Raw genomic sequence first — 13207 nt, 5'->3', positions numbered from 1 at the left:
TCTGGTCTGGAATATCACTTTTGTACTACTACATAAGCATGTACAGATATATGCAAATGTCTTCATACCTCCACATTTCGAATGCATTTGACAGGCATTCAATTGTTCATTGGCCGTACATCTTCAGGTTCACATCTGTGCATTGAAAAACTAAAATACAGTTTATAAGGTAGAGCAGTACCTGGATATCCAAGTAAAATGTGAACACTGAGTTGTTCAGCCTCACAGGCAACTTCTTTAGAAAAGAAACAAAGTTTCTTAGTTTTATTCTACTTAGGAACAACTAACCATTGACTGATCAGGCATAACATTATGACCAATATGATTCCTAATATTGTGTTGATCCCCCTTTTGCTGCCAAAAGAGCGCTGACTCGTTGAGGCATGGACTCCACTAGACCCCTGAAGATGTGCTGTGCTATCTGGCAGCAACTTTTAGCAGCAGATCCTTTAAGTCCTATAAGTTACGAGGTGGGACCTCCATGGATCAGACATGCTCATTCAGCACATCCCACAGATGCTCAACTGGATTGAAATCTGGGGATTTTGGAGGCCAAGTAATCACCTCAAACTTGTTGTTGTGCTCCTCAAACCATTCCTGAAGCATTTTTGGTTTATGACAGGGCGCATTATCCTGCTGAAAGCAGCCACAGCCACTAGGGAATATGGTTTTCATGAAAGAGGTAGGTGGTACGTGTCAAAGTAACATCCACATGGATGGCAAGACCCAAGGTTTCCCAGCAGAACATTGCCCAAAGCATCACACTGCCTCTGCCATCTTGCCTTTTTCCCATAGTGTATCCTGGTGCCATGTGTTTCCCAGGTGAGCGATGTACACGCACCCGTCTATCCATGTGATGTAAAAAAAAAAAAAAAAAAAAAAAAAAAAAAATGTGATTCATCAGACCAGGCCACCTTCTTCCATTGCTCTGTGGTCCAGTTCTGATGCTCATGTGCCCACTGTTGGTGCTTTCGGCAGTGGACAGGGGTCAGCATGGGCAGTTATGGTTTGCGGCTATGCAGCCCCATGCTTAACAAACTGCGATGCACTGTGTATTCAGACACTTTTCCATCAGAACCAGCATTAACTTCTTCAGCAATCTGAGCTACACTAGGTCGTCTTTTGGATCAGACCACATGGGCCAGCTTTCGCTCCCCACATGCATCAATGAGTTTGGCCACCCATGACCTGTCGCCGGTTCACCACGGTTCATTCTTCGAACCCCTTTTGATAAATACTCTCCACTGTGGACTGGGAACACTCCACAAGAGCTGCAGTTTTGGAAATGTTCTGACATTGTCATCTAGCCATCACAATTTGGCTCTTAGTCAAACTTGCTCAAATCAGCGTTATTCACTTCATCTGTCAGTGGTCATAATGTTATGCCTGATAGGTATATATTAACAATGATGTGTAACATGGGATGCGTATAAGCTCATATATACATGCATTCACTTATCAGTTATAGAGATATCAGTTATACAGTCCCTGACAAAAGTCTTGTCGCTTATCTATTTTGTAGAAACACCTGCTATTAACCTGACTTTTAATTAATCAATTGGTGTTAGAAAAAGCTCATATGAAAAGCTAAAACCCTCCCAAATGATGTTTAATGCATTGAAATGAATTAGTTTCACTGAAAAAAGATTTATCATTTAATCAAGACAGAAAGGTCAAATTTTGGCAAGACAAAAGTTTTGTCGCCTATACAGAAATTGAACAAATTTACTGCAAATACAAAAATATGTCAGCAAATTAAGTAGTGGTGCTGTGAGATCCAAATTTAATATCTTGTATGACTTCCATGAGCTTGAAGGACTGCATCCATGCGGTTTGGCAAGGATTCATACAATTTATTGATGAAGTCATCAGGAATAGCAAAGAAAGCAGTCTTGCATGCCTCCCAGAGTTCATCAATATTCTTTGGTTTCGTCTTCCATGCTTCCTCTTTCGTCCTACCCCACACATGCTCAATGATGTTCATGTCTGGTGACTGGGCTGGCCAATCCTGGAGCATCTTGATCTTCTTCGCCTTGAGGAACTTTGATGTGGAGATGTAAGTATGTGATGGAGCACCATCCTGCTGCAGAATTTGGCCTCTTTTATGGTTGGAAATATAAAAGGTAGCTAAGATTTCTTGGTATTTCAGACTATTGATGTTGCCTTCCACCCTGCAGATCTCTCACACACCCCCATACTGGATGTAACCCCAGACCATGATTTTTCCGCCACCAAACTTCACTGTTTTCTGGGTGAATCTCGGATCCATGCGGGCTCCAGTAGGTCTCCTGCAATATTTGCGGCGACTGTGGTGTAATTCAACAGAAGATTCATCTGAAAAATCCACCTTCTGCCACTTTTCCAGCGTCCATCCTTTTAGCAGGCTGTGGGCCTTGGCAAATGCCACACGGTTTTTCAATTGTCTTTTGCTTAGTGCTGGCTTCTGGGCACTGATTCGACCATGGAGGCCATTTCGACACAGAATCCGACAAACTGTTCTGGTTGACACAGGGACTTCAGGTGACCAGGTCTCGTGGAGCTCTGCTGCAGTGGAAAATGGGCTGGCCTTGGATTTTCGAGCCAACGAACGGTCCTCTCGAGCAGTTGTCTTGCGGGGTCTGCCTGACCTGGGCTTGTCAAAAACGTCTCCAGTCTCTTCAAATCTTTTTTTTTATCCTCTGTACTTGACGCTGAGACACATTGAAGGTGTCTGCCACATCAGCAGTGGATCTGGTCTTCAGCCTCTTGATAATCAACACTTTAGTCTCAGGGTGAATCTTAGGCATGTTTGCAGAGGTCTAGTTGCAGTTGATGTGAAGGTCTAGTGTACTGGGGTTCTTTTTATACACACCTGAGACCTAATTGATCCATTATTAGTCACAGGTGAAGCTCATATGACAAGGCGACAACACTTATGTCTTTGGAAAAATTGACTCAGTGGGCTTTACCAAGCTTTGAATATTAGAATACTTTTTGACAGTTTCGTTTTGCACTGAAACATTATTACAAAAGCTGTTGGGATTAAAATGAGCCATTTCTTGTAAAAAAATCTTGATTAGAAATATATTTCAGCGGCACTTGAGGTCAATTTGTACACAAGTGACAAGACTTTTGTCAGGGACTGTAGTCTAACAGCAAAAAAGAGCAGTTTATTGGCAGCTGATATTAATCAATGGAGTGAAATTGAGAATAAATGCTCTAAAACATCAAAACCATATTAAAGTGTATGCCATGCTAGTATACTAGTGCTAGTATGCTAATAAAATTGGTGATACTTGTATTTTTTCACTTTAGGTGAAACCACACACTTTTCGATTTATTGGTACATGATCTTTAATGGAAAACAAGCTACCATTTAATTCAGAAAGACATTATAAATGATCAATTGTTTTATACAAAAACAATGTTTTTATACAATTTCTTCTACAGCATAATAATCAATGTTTAAATAATCTGCTTTAGCTTATTTGTTTTATTGTTCCCTTTTGTTGAGACATTCATGATCATTAATTAAAGAAAGAACTATTTCACAATATTTCATTTTAAAGGAGAAGTCCACTTCCAGAACAAAAATTGACAGATAATGTACTCGCCCGTTGTCGTCCAAGATGTTCACGTCTTTCTTTCTTCAGCTGTAAAGAAATAGTTTTTTGTGGGAAACATTTCAGGATTTTTCTTCATATAATCAACTGCTATGGTGCCCCGATTTTGAACTTCCACAATGCAGTTTAAATGCAGCTTCAAACGATCTCAAATGCGGTTGTAAACGATCCCAGCCGAGGGTCTTATCTAGTGAAACGATCGGTTATTTTCATAAAAATAATACAATTTATATACTTTTTAATGTCAAACGCTTGTCTTGCTCTGCCTAAATTGTTTTTTTTTTTTTTTTTTTTTTTTTTTCGGTTCAAGATAGTTAGGGTATGTCGAAAAATTCCCATCTCATGTTCTCTCTCATGTTCTATCTTCAAAATCGTCAATATCGCTGTTTCTACCGTTTTTGTTAAGGGTGTTTGATCTTCTTTGCATGTTCACTTTGCAAAGGCAGGGTCGGTACTTCTGCAGCGATGTAGTATGATTTTGAAATGATTTTTGAAGTTGAGGGAGAAAATACGATTGGAGTTTTTTGACATACCCTAACTGTCTTGAACCAGAATACACAGAGTTCAGGGAGAGCAAGACAAGACGAGCATTTGAGATTAAAATGTATTTAAACTGTATTTTCTTTAATGAAAATAACCGATCGTTTCGCTAGATCCTAGACCCTTCTTCTTCAGTTGGGATTGTTTGAAACCACATTTAAACAATGTACATTATCTGTATTTTTTTGTTCTGGAAGTGGACTTCTCCTTTAAGCTGTGAAACAAAAGATGGCTCAGTGCAGTGTACAGTGCGTTGACTGAATCACCTACCAAATATTTTGTTTTTAAAGACTACCGAACAAACCTGCCGTCTATGAAAACCCATAGGTATGAAGCTGGATATGTGATGCTAACTTTCAAAGGCATCAGTTTTCAAATCTCCCAGCAGAGCTGTAAATATAAACCAGTAAATGTAAATTTATTCCATGAGGGAAGCCCTGCCACACATAGTGTAGGTATGTGTGAAACAGTGTGATTTAATGCCATTTTCAAACATGTTTATTTTAAATGTTGATTTTAGCATTGCTTTAGTTTTAATTGCATTGAACTGGAAAAAAAAAAAAAAAAAGATTTTGATCTGTTCCATTTGTTTTTAATTAGAAGTACAGCCAACGCTTCACTGATGTTTTATTTCCTCTGTCACACACACAGAGGTAAAGTCATCTCTCCATCATTACACTGTTGTCTAAAGGCAGTACTTCTTGAATGTTTGCCCAACTGACACTTAAAGGTGATGTGATCATCATGTTGCACAAACATCTTTTGGTCATCACGAAAGGCCAACTCTATACCTCTTTCATCCATCATCTGCTTCGTCACTGTACAGGGCTCTGAAATAAACCCAGCATGTCACTATCAGTGTCACAATATACATTCATGAACTAATCATCACAACCTACAACTTAAAACTACAAGATCATAATGTATATGGTGAAGTGTGTTCATACTTACTTAAACACTTAATATTTCCACTCCATTGGCCTTGCTGACAGGTCAAGTAATTGGAAAAAGGTGGACGCTGATCCAGTGTGTATTTACTAAAGCAGGAGTATTGAACTCTCTCCCCAGTGTTGTATTCTGTTTTTATCATATCCATTAGATCTGCATCGTTCACATGTGGTGGTCTCCCACATTTCACTGTCGTCACTGTCATTAAGAAAACCTGGCATTAATAAATCTCAGTATTCACCAGATGCTTATCCAAATGCGTAAAGTTTAACCAATGTAAGTGTGATGTCCATGCCAAAAAAAAATGCAAAAACTGATTTTTCTTGTTATTAAAACACAGAACATATTAATGAAATACTCCTCATTAATGTGCTTAAAAATGTTGAAGCATTTTTGCAAAGTTTCTGAGGAGTTGCTGGTTCACACTGGGCGATTCAAAACAAACTAATTTATAGTTGTCTGTGGCAATAATATATTTTTCTATAATATAATATAATATAATAGAATAGAATAGAATAGAATATAGAATATGTAAAATGGGGAAAATCAGAGAAAATCTAATTGGGGTTTACTCATGCAAAACCCACTGCCACACTAGTTCCTAACTTTGTGGTTGCTATGTTGTTCTTGATGGTTGCTTCCTGTCCCAAATCAAGAGAGACTTACAACCCGATGAGTTGTGTGCCAATTTGCACATATATTTTAATGAGTGAAAGTGATGGTTGAGATAATAATATACTGCCAAATAATTCAGTGCTTTTACCTTCTGTGTGTTTACCTTCACATGTAGGGAATGGGCTGCTCCATTCTCCATTTGACTGACAGGTGATTTCTTTCTGCCCTTTTAAAATCAGTCCTTGTCCATTGCATGAAAATATTACATTATATCCAGGTTTGACTGGACACTCAAAATCAGGGAATCGCTCCATTTTGATGTTGCTCTCTCTTGTGTTCAGATTACACGTCAATTCTAGAGAGAGATGAAATACTGGTCATTGCAGTGTCCTCCATCTGGGCTTATATATCCATTCAGCTGTGATTTGTCCTAATTTACTAGGTCAAGTATTAAATTGACAGTTTTATAGGTGAAAATCACACAAGTTTATGAAGTGAATTTTACCCAACTGTACCAGCATGTCATAGTTTTATTTATTTATTTATTTATTTATTTATTTATTTGCTGTATAGTAAAGACTGCGGCTAGTCAGCTGTTAACCAACTCACTAAGAGATGACATTTACAGGGTTTGGGACAGAGTTCATGTGTGAATGTTTGATGTATTTAATGAATATATTGTATATAATACATTACACATGATAAACATTTCAATATTTGGAAAAAAAAAAAACTATATTTAAAGCAAGTATATTATTAATGTATTGCTTCGTACCTTCACATTTGGGATATGGGTAATTCCATTTTCCATTTGACAGGCATTCAATTGTTCGTTGTCCGTGCATCTTCAGGTTCACATCTGTGCATCGAAAAAGTAAAATATTTCCTGGTTTATAAGGTGGAGTAGTACCTGGATGTCCGAATAAAATGTCAACATTGTTGAGTTGTTCAGCCTCACAGGTAACTTCTGTAGACGAAGAAATGAAATAAAATTAAATCATTATTAAAAGAAAGCTGGTATAGTTATAGTTAAATGTGATATACAAACATGACATTATCATATATTATACAACATATTGGATGTTTATCCTTTAGTTACTCTGTGTCATTGTGTTACCTTGAGCATTTGTTGAGGCATCCATGATCATTAATTGAAGAAAGAGAAATATCCTACAGTATTTCATTTTAAGCTGTGAAACATAACATTTGAACAGTCGAACAGCTTAGTATAGTTCACAGAGCTAATAAAACTGTATTAACAGTCTTGACTGAATCTGCAAATATTTAGTCTTTAAAGGCTAATTCACTTTTTTTTATTTAACACAAAACAGTGCAGAGATTTCTTTAGTGTTAAAAATGAATAAGTACCGATTAAAAACTCAGATTACCTGTTTTCCAAAGGATATATTCATGAAATTTTAAGAGCGGTGATGAGATGAATCTCTGAAGTCTATGTAATGTAGATAAAAAGCAGCCTTCCCCTTTCCTCCGCCCCATCAAACAGGACTTCAGCTCCACCCCCAAAAATGATTTGTTGAAAAAATGACACTCCTCTTCATAAATTCACGTTCCAGTTCAATCTGCTGATTTTGGTTTAAACATTTACTCCATGTTTGAGCACTAATATTAGCTGATTTTTTTATTTTTTATTTTTTTTTTATTTTGAAGAATCTTAAAAGACAATGTATTTTTAATGTGTTGGCTCTGAAAATACAGAACATTTCATATGGCATGGCTGGCATTCTGATTTGACTGTCTCAAAGCTTCATAAAATAAGCCCAGAAAACATGTCAATACAGTCTAATACATGTAAATACTAAAATGTCCATTATGTATGTATTATTGCTCCATTTCATATATATCATGATCATCATACATAAAAGCACGTAGTGGTCAAATTTGTAATCAGCAGGATTCATTTATTATCGCACAAAGTAAAAAATGAGTTTATTAACACATACATTTACTTTCCATCCATATACAGTATGCCTGATAGTTATATATGTGTAAAATGATATATATAAAATGAAAAAAAAAAAAAAAAAAAACATATATAAAAGAAAATGGATTAGGGAAAAAAAAAGTTTTATTTTGATCTGCTCCATTAGTTTTTGCTTAGTAGTACAGCTGACACTTCAGCAGTGTTTTATTTCCATTGTGACATGCACTTAGGTAAAGTTATCACTCCATCATTACACTGTTGTCTTAGGGGAAATCCTACTGAAACCTTGCCTCTCTGACACTTAAATTCTATCTGCTCATTATGTGGTGAGAATATCTTTTGCTGTTCAAACCATACTCTACGATACTCTATACCTCTTCTGTCCATTTCCTCCCTTGTCACTGCACAGGGCTCTGAAATAAACCCAGCACGCCACTATCAGTGTCACAATATACATTTATTAACTTAATCATCACAACCTACAACTTAAACTACAAGATTACATCTTGATTTATATACATATGGTGAAGTGTTCATACTTACTTAAACACTTAATATTTCCTTTCCATTGGCCTTGCTCGCAGGTCAGGTATTCTGAGAAAGGCGGACGGTCATCCAATGTGTACTTACTAAAGCAGATATATTCAGCTCTCTTCCCTGTGTTGTATTCATTTTTTGTCATGTCTTTTGTCGCTGCATCGTTCACATGTGGTGGTGGCCCACATTTCTCTGTCATCACTGTCATTAATAAAATGTGGCATTAATAATAATCTCAATATTCGCCAGATACTTAAGCAAATGCATTACTAACAACACCTAAAGAAAATGACATTCTGTTGAAGCATTTTTGACAAGTTTCTGAAGGGTGGTTGGTTCACACTGGGAAATGAGACACAATGGGCCCTATCATTCTCCCGGTGCAATGCGATGCCAGGCACGACGCAGGTGTTTTTTTTGCTAGTTTCAGCCCAACGCAGTTATCATTTTCACGTCCAGCGCCACCCCAGCTAGAAATGTTTCATGTTGAATGTTTTTTAACGGCAAGTTTTATTTTAGTTCCCAGAATGTTTTGCTGAAAGGTAGGATAGCATTCTATAAAAGCATTCTGAAAATGTTTATTGATAACATTGTTAGAACGTTATCCCTTAACATTCTAATAAAGCTTCCCATCACACTAGATGTGAACTTGCATTGCTCAGATGTCAAATTTTGGTTGAAAGTGAAAACCCAACCTTTGTTTGATGTCAAGCTCCAGCGTCATCAGATATCTCCAAAATTGCCCAACTAAAGCAAACATTACTTTCAAACAAACATCAACATCTAAACCTCTGTTGTATGACAGAAATAAAGTCAATCTTATAATAAGTGAAGCTGTCAATGCCGTTTTTGGGTTTTTACTTTCAACCAAAATTTGACATTTGAGTAACATAGATTCCACATCCAAAATCCAATGAGAAGCTTCCCAATTAAATCTTTATTAGAATGTTAGGGGATAATGTTCTAGCAATGTTATCAATAAACATTTGTAGAATGTTTTTAGAGATTTTATCCTACCTTTACGGATAATTTTATGGGTATTAAAATAAAACTTGCTGCTGAAAACATTACCCAAACATAGCATAATGTTCTCTGAACATTCTTAGAACAAAAACATTTCTAGCTGGGACATTGTGTAAATAGCAAACGCATTTGTGCCAATCTGTTCGTCAATGGGCGTGCTGGTCTGGAAACGAGGTGCGTTAAGGAGCATTGTTGGCACATTGCTATTTCAACGCTATCTCACGGCAATTCGTATGTATTTTACGAAGTGGCTAATTCGTGTGACCTCACTCGTACACACTTTGTACGATTTGCCTACACCCCAGTGACGGGTAGGTTTGGGGGCGGAGTTATGTGAAGGGCATTCATATGAGTTCATACGTATTGGGAACTCATAAAATAGGTACGATTTAGATAAAAACGTATGAATTCATACGAGTGAGGACATACGAATTCATATGAATTAGCCACCTCGTAAAATACGTGTGAATTGCCGTGAGATCAGGCTGAATATTTTGAGGCAGATGCAAACGATTGTGCCATTGGCCAACTAAAACCTGGTCTAAAGTCAATGGTGCAGGATTTTTATTTATTTAAAGGGATCATCAGATGCCCATTTTCCACAAGCTGATATGATTCTTTGGGGTCTTAATGAGAAGTCTATAACATACTTTGGTTAAAATTTCTTGGAGGTAGTGTAAAAAAACACCCTTTTTACCTTGTCAAAATCAGCCCTGTTCAGAGCGAGCCATTCTATTGGATGTTCCTTTAAATGCTAATGAGCTCTACTCACCCTGCCCCTCTCTTCTGTGGGGTGACAAGCCGGTCTGTTTACTTTAGCCGCGTTTAGCCACGAAACTTGTTAACTAGCACATTATTAAGAAAGGAAATTTGCAAAGGCGCATAAAAACCCTTATACTCACTTCTGCTGTAAGTAAATGTGCATCGGGAATGATTTGCACGAACATTTATGTAGATCACCGGGCGCATTTCCTTCTAAAACGAAAGTAATGTTAATCCTCTGCGTCTTCAGAGGCTCAGATGTCGGGAGTAAATGATGACTGCTGTGGTCACTATTACATCCTCAATTGGATACATTCTTGTTTTCCTCTGCACCAGAGTTGAAACAATGGCAGTCGGAGTCAAACTGTTCACAGCTCAATCAGGGCGGGTCTAAGGTATGACGGTCATGTCAATCAACTATCGGGGGATCGGACTGAGAATGGCTTGAGAAGCTGAGGATGGCTTGATTTAAAAAGGGGGATACTTCTTATAAAGATTGTGGATTTTTACCATAATAGAGTGGTTGTGTACACACATTGCTAACACACATTCATGTTCAAACAATATGCAAAAGTGAGTTTTGCATCCGATGACCCCTTTAAAGGGCGCGTTAGTAATATGCGCCAGTAGGTGGGGGCACACAAACATGCCAAATATTAAAAATAAAAGGGTTACAATGTAAAAGATTATTATTGTGCACATAAAGATAAAAATGCCTATGTTGCAAATTCCACCATGGTGCAAGTGCAGCTGGCTTACAAAGGGAATGGGAGATGAGACTGATTGGTTTATTGTACATTGCGCCTAGAACACACTCATGAATAGAATAGGCACAACCATTTTGGACCATGCCTCTGGCGCACAGACTCTTTTTTTTTTTTTTTTTTTTCTGTTGTTAAACTAGCAAAATGGATTCGGACGCACCCTAAGTGCACCTGCTGCACCATGCGCTTCAGACTGTGCGGTTAGATCGTGAAAAAGCATCCGTTGTCTTTAACAACATTATTTTTTTTCTAATTTTAACTAAATCTTGTGTCCTATGGGAGAGGAGTGTATATAGCAGTACGCCGATAATATATTTTTCCATAATATATTAAATAAGAAAAATCAGAGAAAATCTAACTGGCGTTTACTCATGCAAAACCCACTGCCACGCTAGTTCCTAACTTTGTGGTAACTATGTTGCTCGTGGTGGTTGCTTCCTGGAACAAAACAAGAGAGACTTACGACCCGATGAGTTGTGTACCAATTTGCGTATATATTTTAATGAGTGAAAGTGATGGTTAAGATAATAATATACTGACAATAATATAGTGTTTACCTTCACATGTAGGGAATGGGCTGCTCCATTCTCTATTTGACTGACAGGCGATTTCTCTCTGCCCTTTTAAAATCAGTCCTTGTCCATTGCATGAAAACGTTACATTATATCCAGGTTTGACTGGACACTCAAAATCAGGGAATCGCTCCATTTTGATGTTGCTCTCTCTTGTGTTCAGATTACACGGTACTTCTAGAGAGAAGAAATGCTGATGATTGCAGTGTCCTCCATCTGGACTTTTTTTATCCATTCATACGAAAATGTAATTTGTCTCAATATACTAGGTCAAGTATTAAATTTACTAAACTTAATGTATAGCTTCATACCTTCACATTTGGGATATGGGTGATTCCATTTTCCATTTGACAGGCATTCAATTGTTTGTTGTCCGTGCATCTTCAGGCTCACATCTGTGCATCGAAAAACTAAAATATGTCCAGGTTTATAAGGTGGAACAGTGCCTGGATGTCCAATTAAAATGTCAACATTGATGAGTTGTTCAGCCTCACAGGTAACTTCTGCAGATGAAGAAATAAAATTAAATCATTATTAAAAGAAAACTGGTATAGTTTTACTGGAATAAAGCAGAGCAGTTTAAGGACAGCTAACTTTATCACATTTAGACCCACATTTGGGTTTTATAGCCAGTGAAAGTTCATGAAAGATTAACAAAAACTAGTATATAAATTCAGACAGGCATTTTCAATAAATGTGATATACAAACATGACATTATCATATACAACATATTGAATGTTTATCCTTTAGGTACTCTGTGTATCATTGTGTTACCTTGAGCATTTGTTGAGACATCCATGATCATTAATAGAAGAAAGAGAAGTATCCTACAATATTTCATTTTAAGCTGTATAACAACATTTGAACAGTTGAACAGCTCAGTACAGTTTACAGAGCTAATAAACTGTAAAAACAGTCTTGACTGAATCTCCAAATATTTAGTATTTAAAGGCTAATTTCTTTAGTATTAAACATGAATGAGAATGATAAAAAAAAAACTCTGATTACCTGTTTTTCTAAAATTTTATTCATGAGCACTCAAGAGCGGTAGTGAGATGAATCTCTGAACTAAAAAGCAACCGCAGATAAAAAGCAACCGTTCACTTCCCTCTGCCCCACCAAACAGGATTTCAGCTCCGCCCCCCCAAAAATGATTTGCTGAAAACCTGACAGCCCTCTTCTTCACAAATTCATGTTCCAGTTCAACTTACTTACGCTGGTTTAAATATTTAGTCTGTTTTTTCCATGTTTGTGCACTAATATTGGCAGATTTCTATTTATTTATTTATATTGAAGAATCTAAAAAGACTTGATCTATTTTATGAAGATTAGTCGCTTCTGAAAGTACAGAACACTTCATATGGCCTGACTGCAGGGCTCGAAATTGCGACCGTTTTGGTCGCATACGCTCCCAGAATTTAATCTGTGTGACCTCAAAATATATTTGGGAGCATTTGTGCGCGTGCAAGTGATTGTTGTGATACAAACTTGTTTTCATTTCTTTGCAAAACTTTCGCTTACACTGTAAAAAACAAGTTGTTGAGTCAACTTAAAATAATTTGTAACCTGGCTGCCTTAAAATTTTGAGTTCAGTTAACTCAAAAAAAGTTTATTCAACTTGAAATGTTAAATTATACTAAGTGACAACTTAGATATTTGAGTTGAATCAACTTAAAATTTTAAGGCAGCTGGGTTACTTACCCATCTGTTAAGTTTAGCAAACACAAATATCTAAGTTGTTACTTAGTACAACTTAACATTTCAAGTTGACTAAACTTATTTTAGTTGACTGAACTTAAAATTTTAAGGCAGCAGGGTAACAGATTATTTTAAGCTGACTCAACAAATTATGTTTTTTATTTTTTACAGTGTACTGCACAGTATATGACTGCTGTGAACTG

At 36.9% G+C, this 13207-nt stretch overlaps 1 protein-coding gene across 6 annotated transcripts in view; it reads right to left on the bottom strand.

Moving 5' to 3' along the window:
• Positions 1-13207, bottom strand: part of LOC127153145 (complement factor H-related protein 2-like) — a 34692-nt gene that overhangs the window by 4569 nt on the left and 16916 nt on the right. Inside the window, exons 1-6 of one of the 6 annotated variants that reach the window (XM_051094099.1) lie at positions 7094-7184; positions 6823-6895; positions 6481-6672; positions 5869-6060; positions 5094-5288; positions 4696-4972 (exon numbers count right to left, since the gene is read on the bottom strand). In XM_051094099.1, coding sequence (XP_050950056.1) covers positions 4782-4972; positions 5094-5288; positions 5869-6060; positions 6481-6672; positions 6823-6895; positions 7094-7117 — 867 coding nt within the window. In that variant the 5' untranslated portion in view covers positions 7118-7184 and the 3' untranslated portion in view covers positions 4696-4781. Of the gene's footprint in view, positions 1-4695; positions 4973-5093; positions 5289-5868; positions 6061-6480; positions 6673-6822; positions 6896-7093; positions 7212-11616; positions 11809-13207 lie in introns of those variants that run through there. The other 5 variants (XM_051094096.1, XM_051094095.1, XM_051094092.1 and 2 more) reach the window with 5 other exon arrangements.

This window comes from Labeo rohita, chromosome 22 (genome assembly GCF_022985175.1).
Source record: "Labeo rohita strain BAU-BD-2019 chromosome 22, IGBB_LRoh.1.0, whole genome shotgun sequence".
NCBI classification, from domain to species: Eukaryota; Metazoa; Chordata; class Actinopteri; order Cypriniformes; family Cyprinidae; genus Labeo; species Labeo rohita.
The sequence above is the reverse complement of the archived record's forward strand: the minus strand, read 5'-3'. Positions and strand labels throughout refer to the sequence as shown.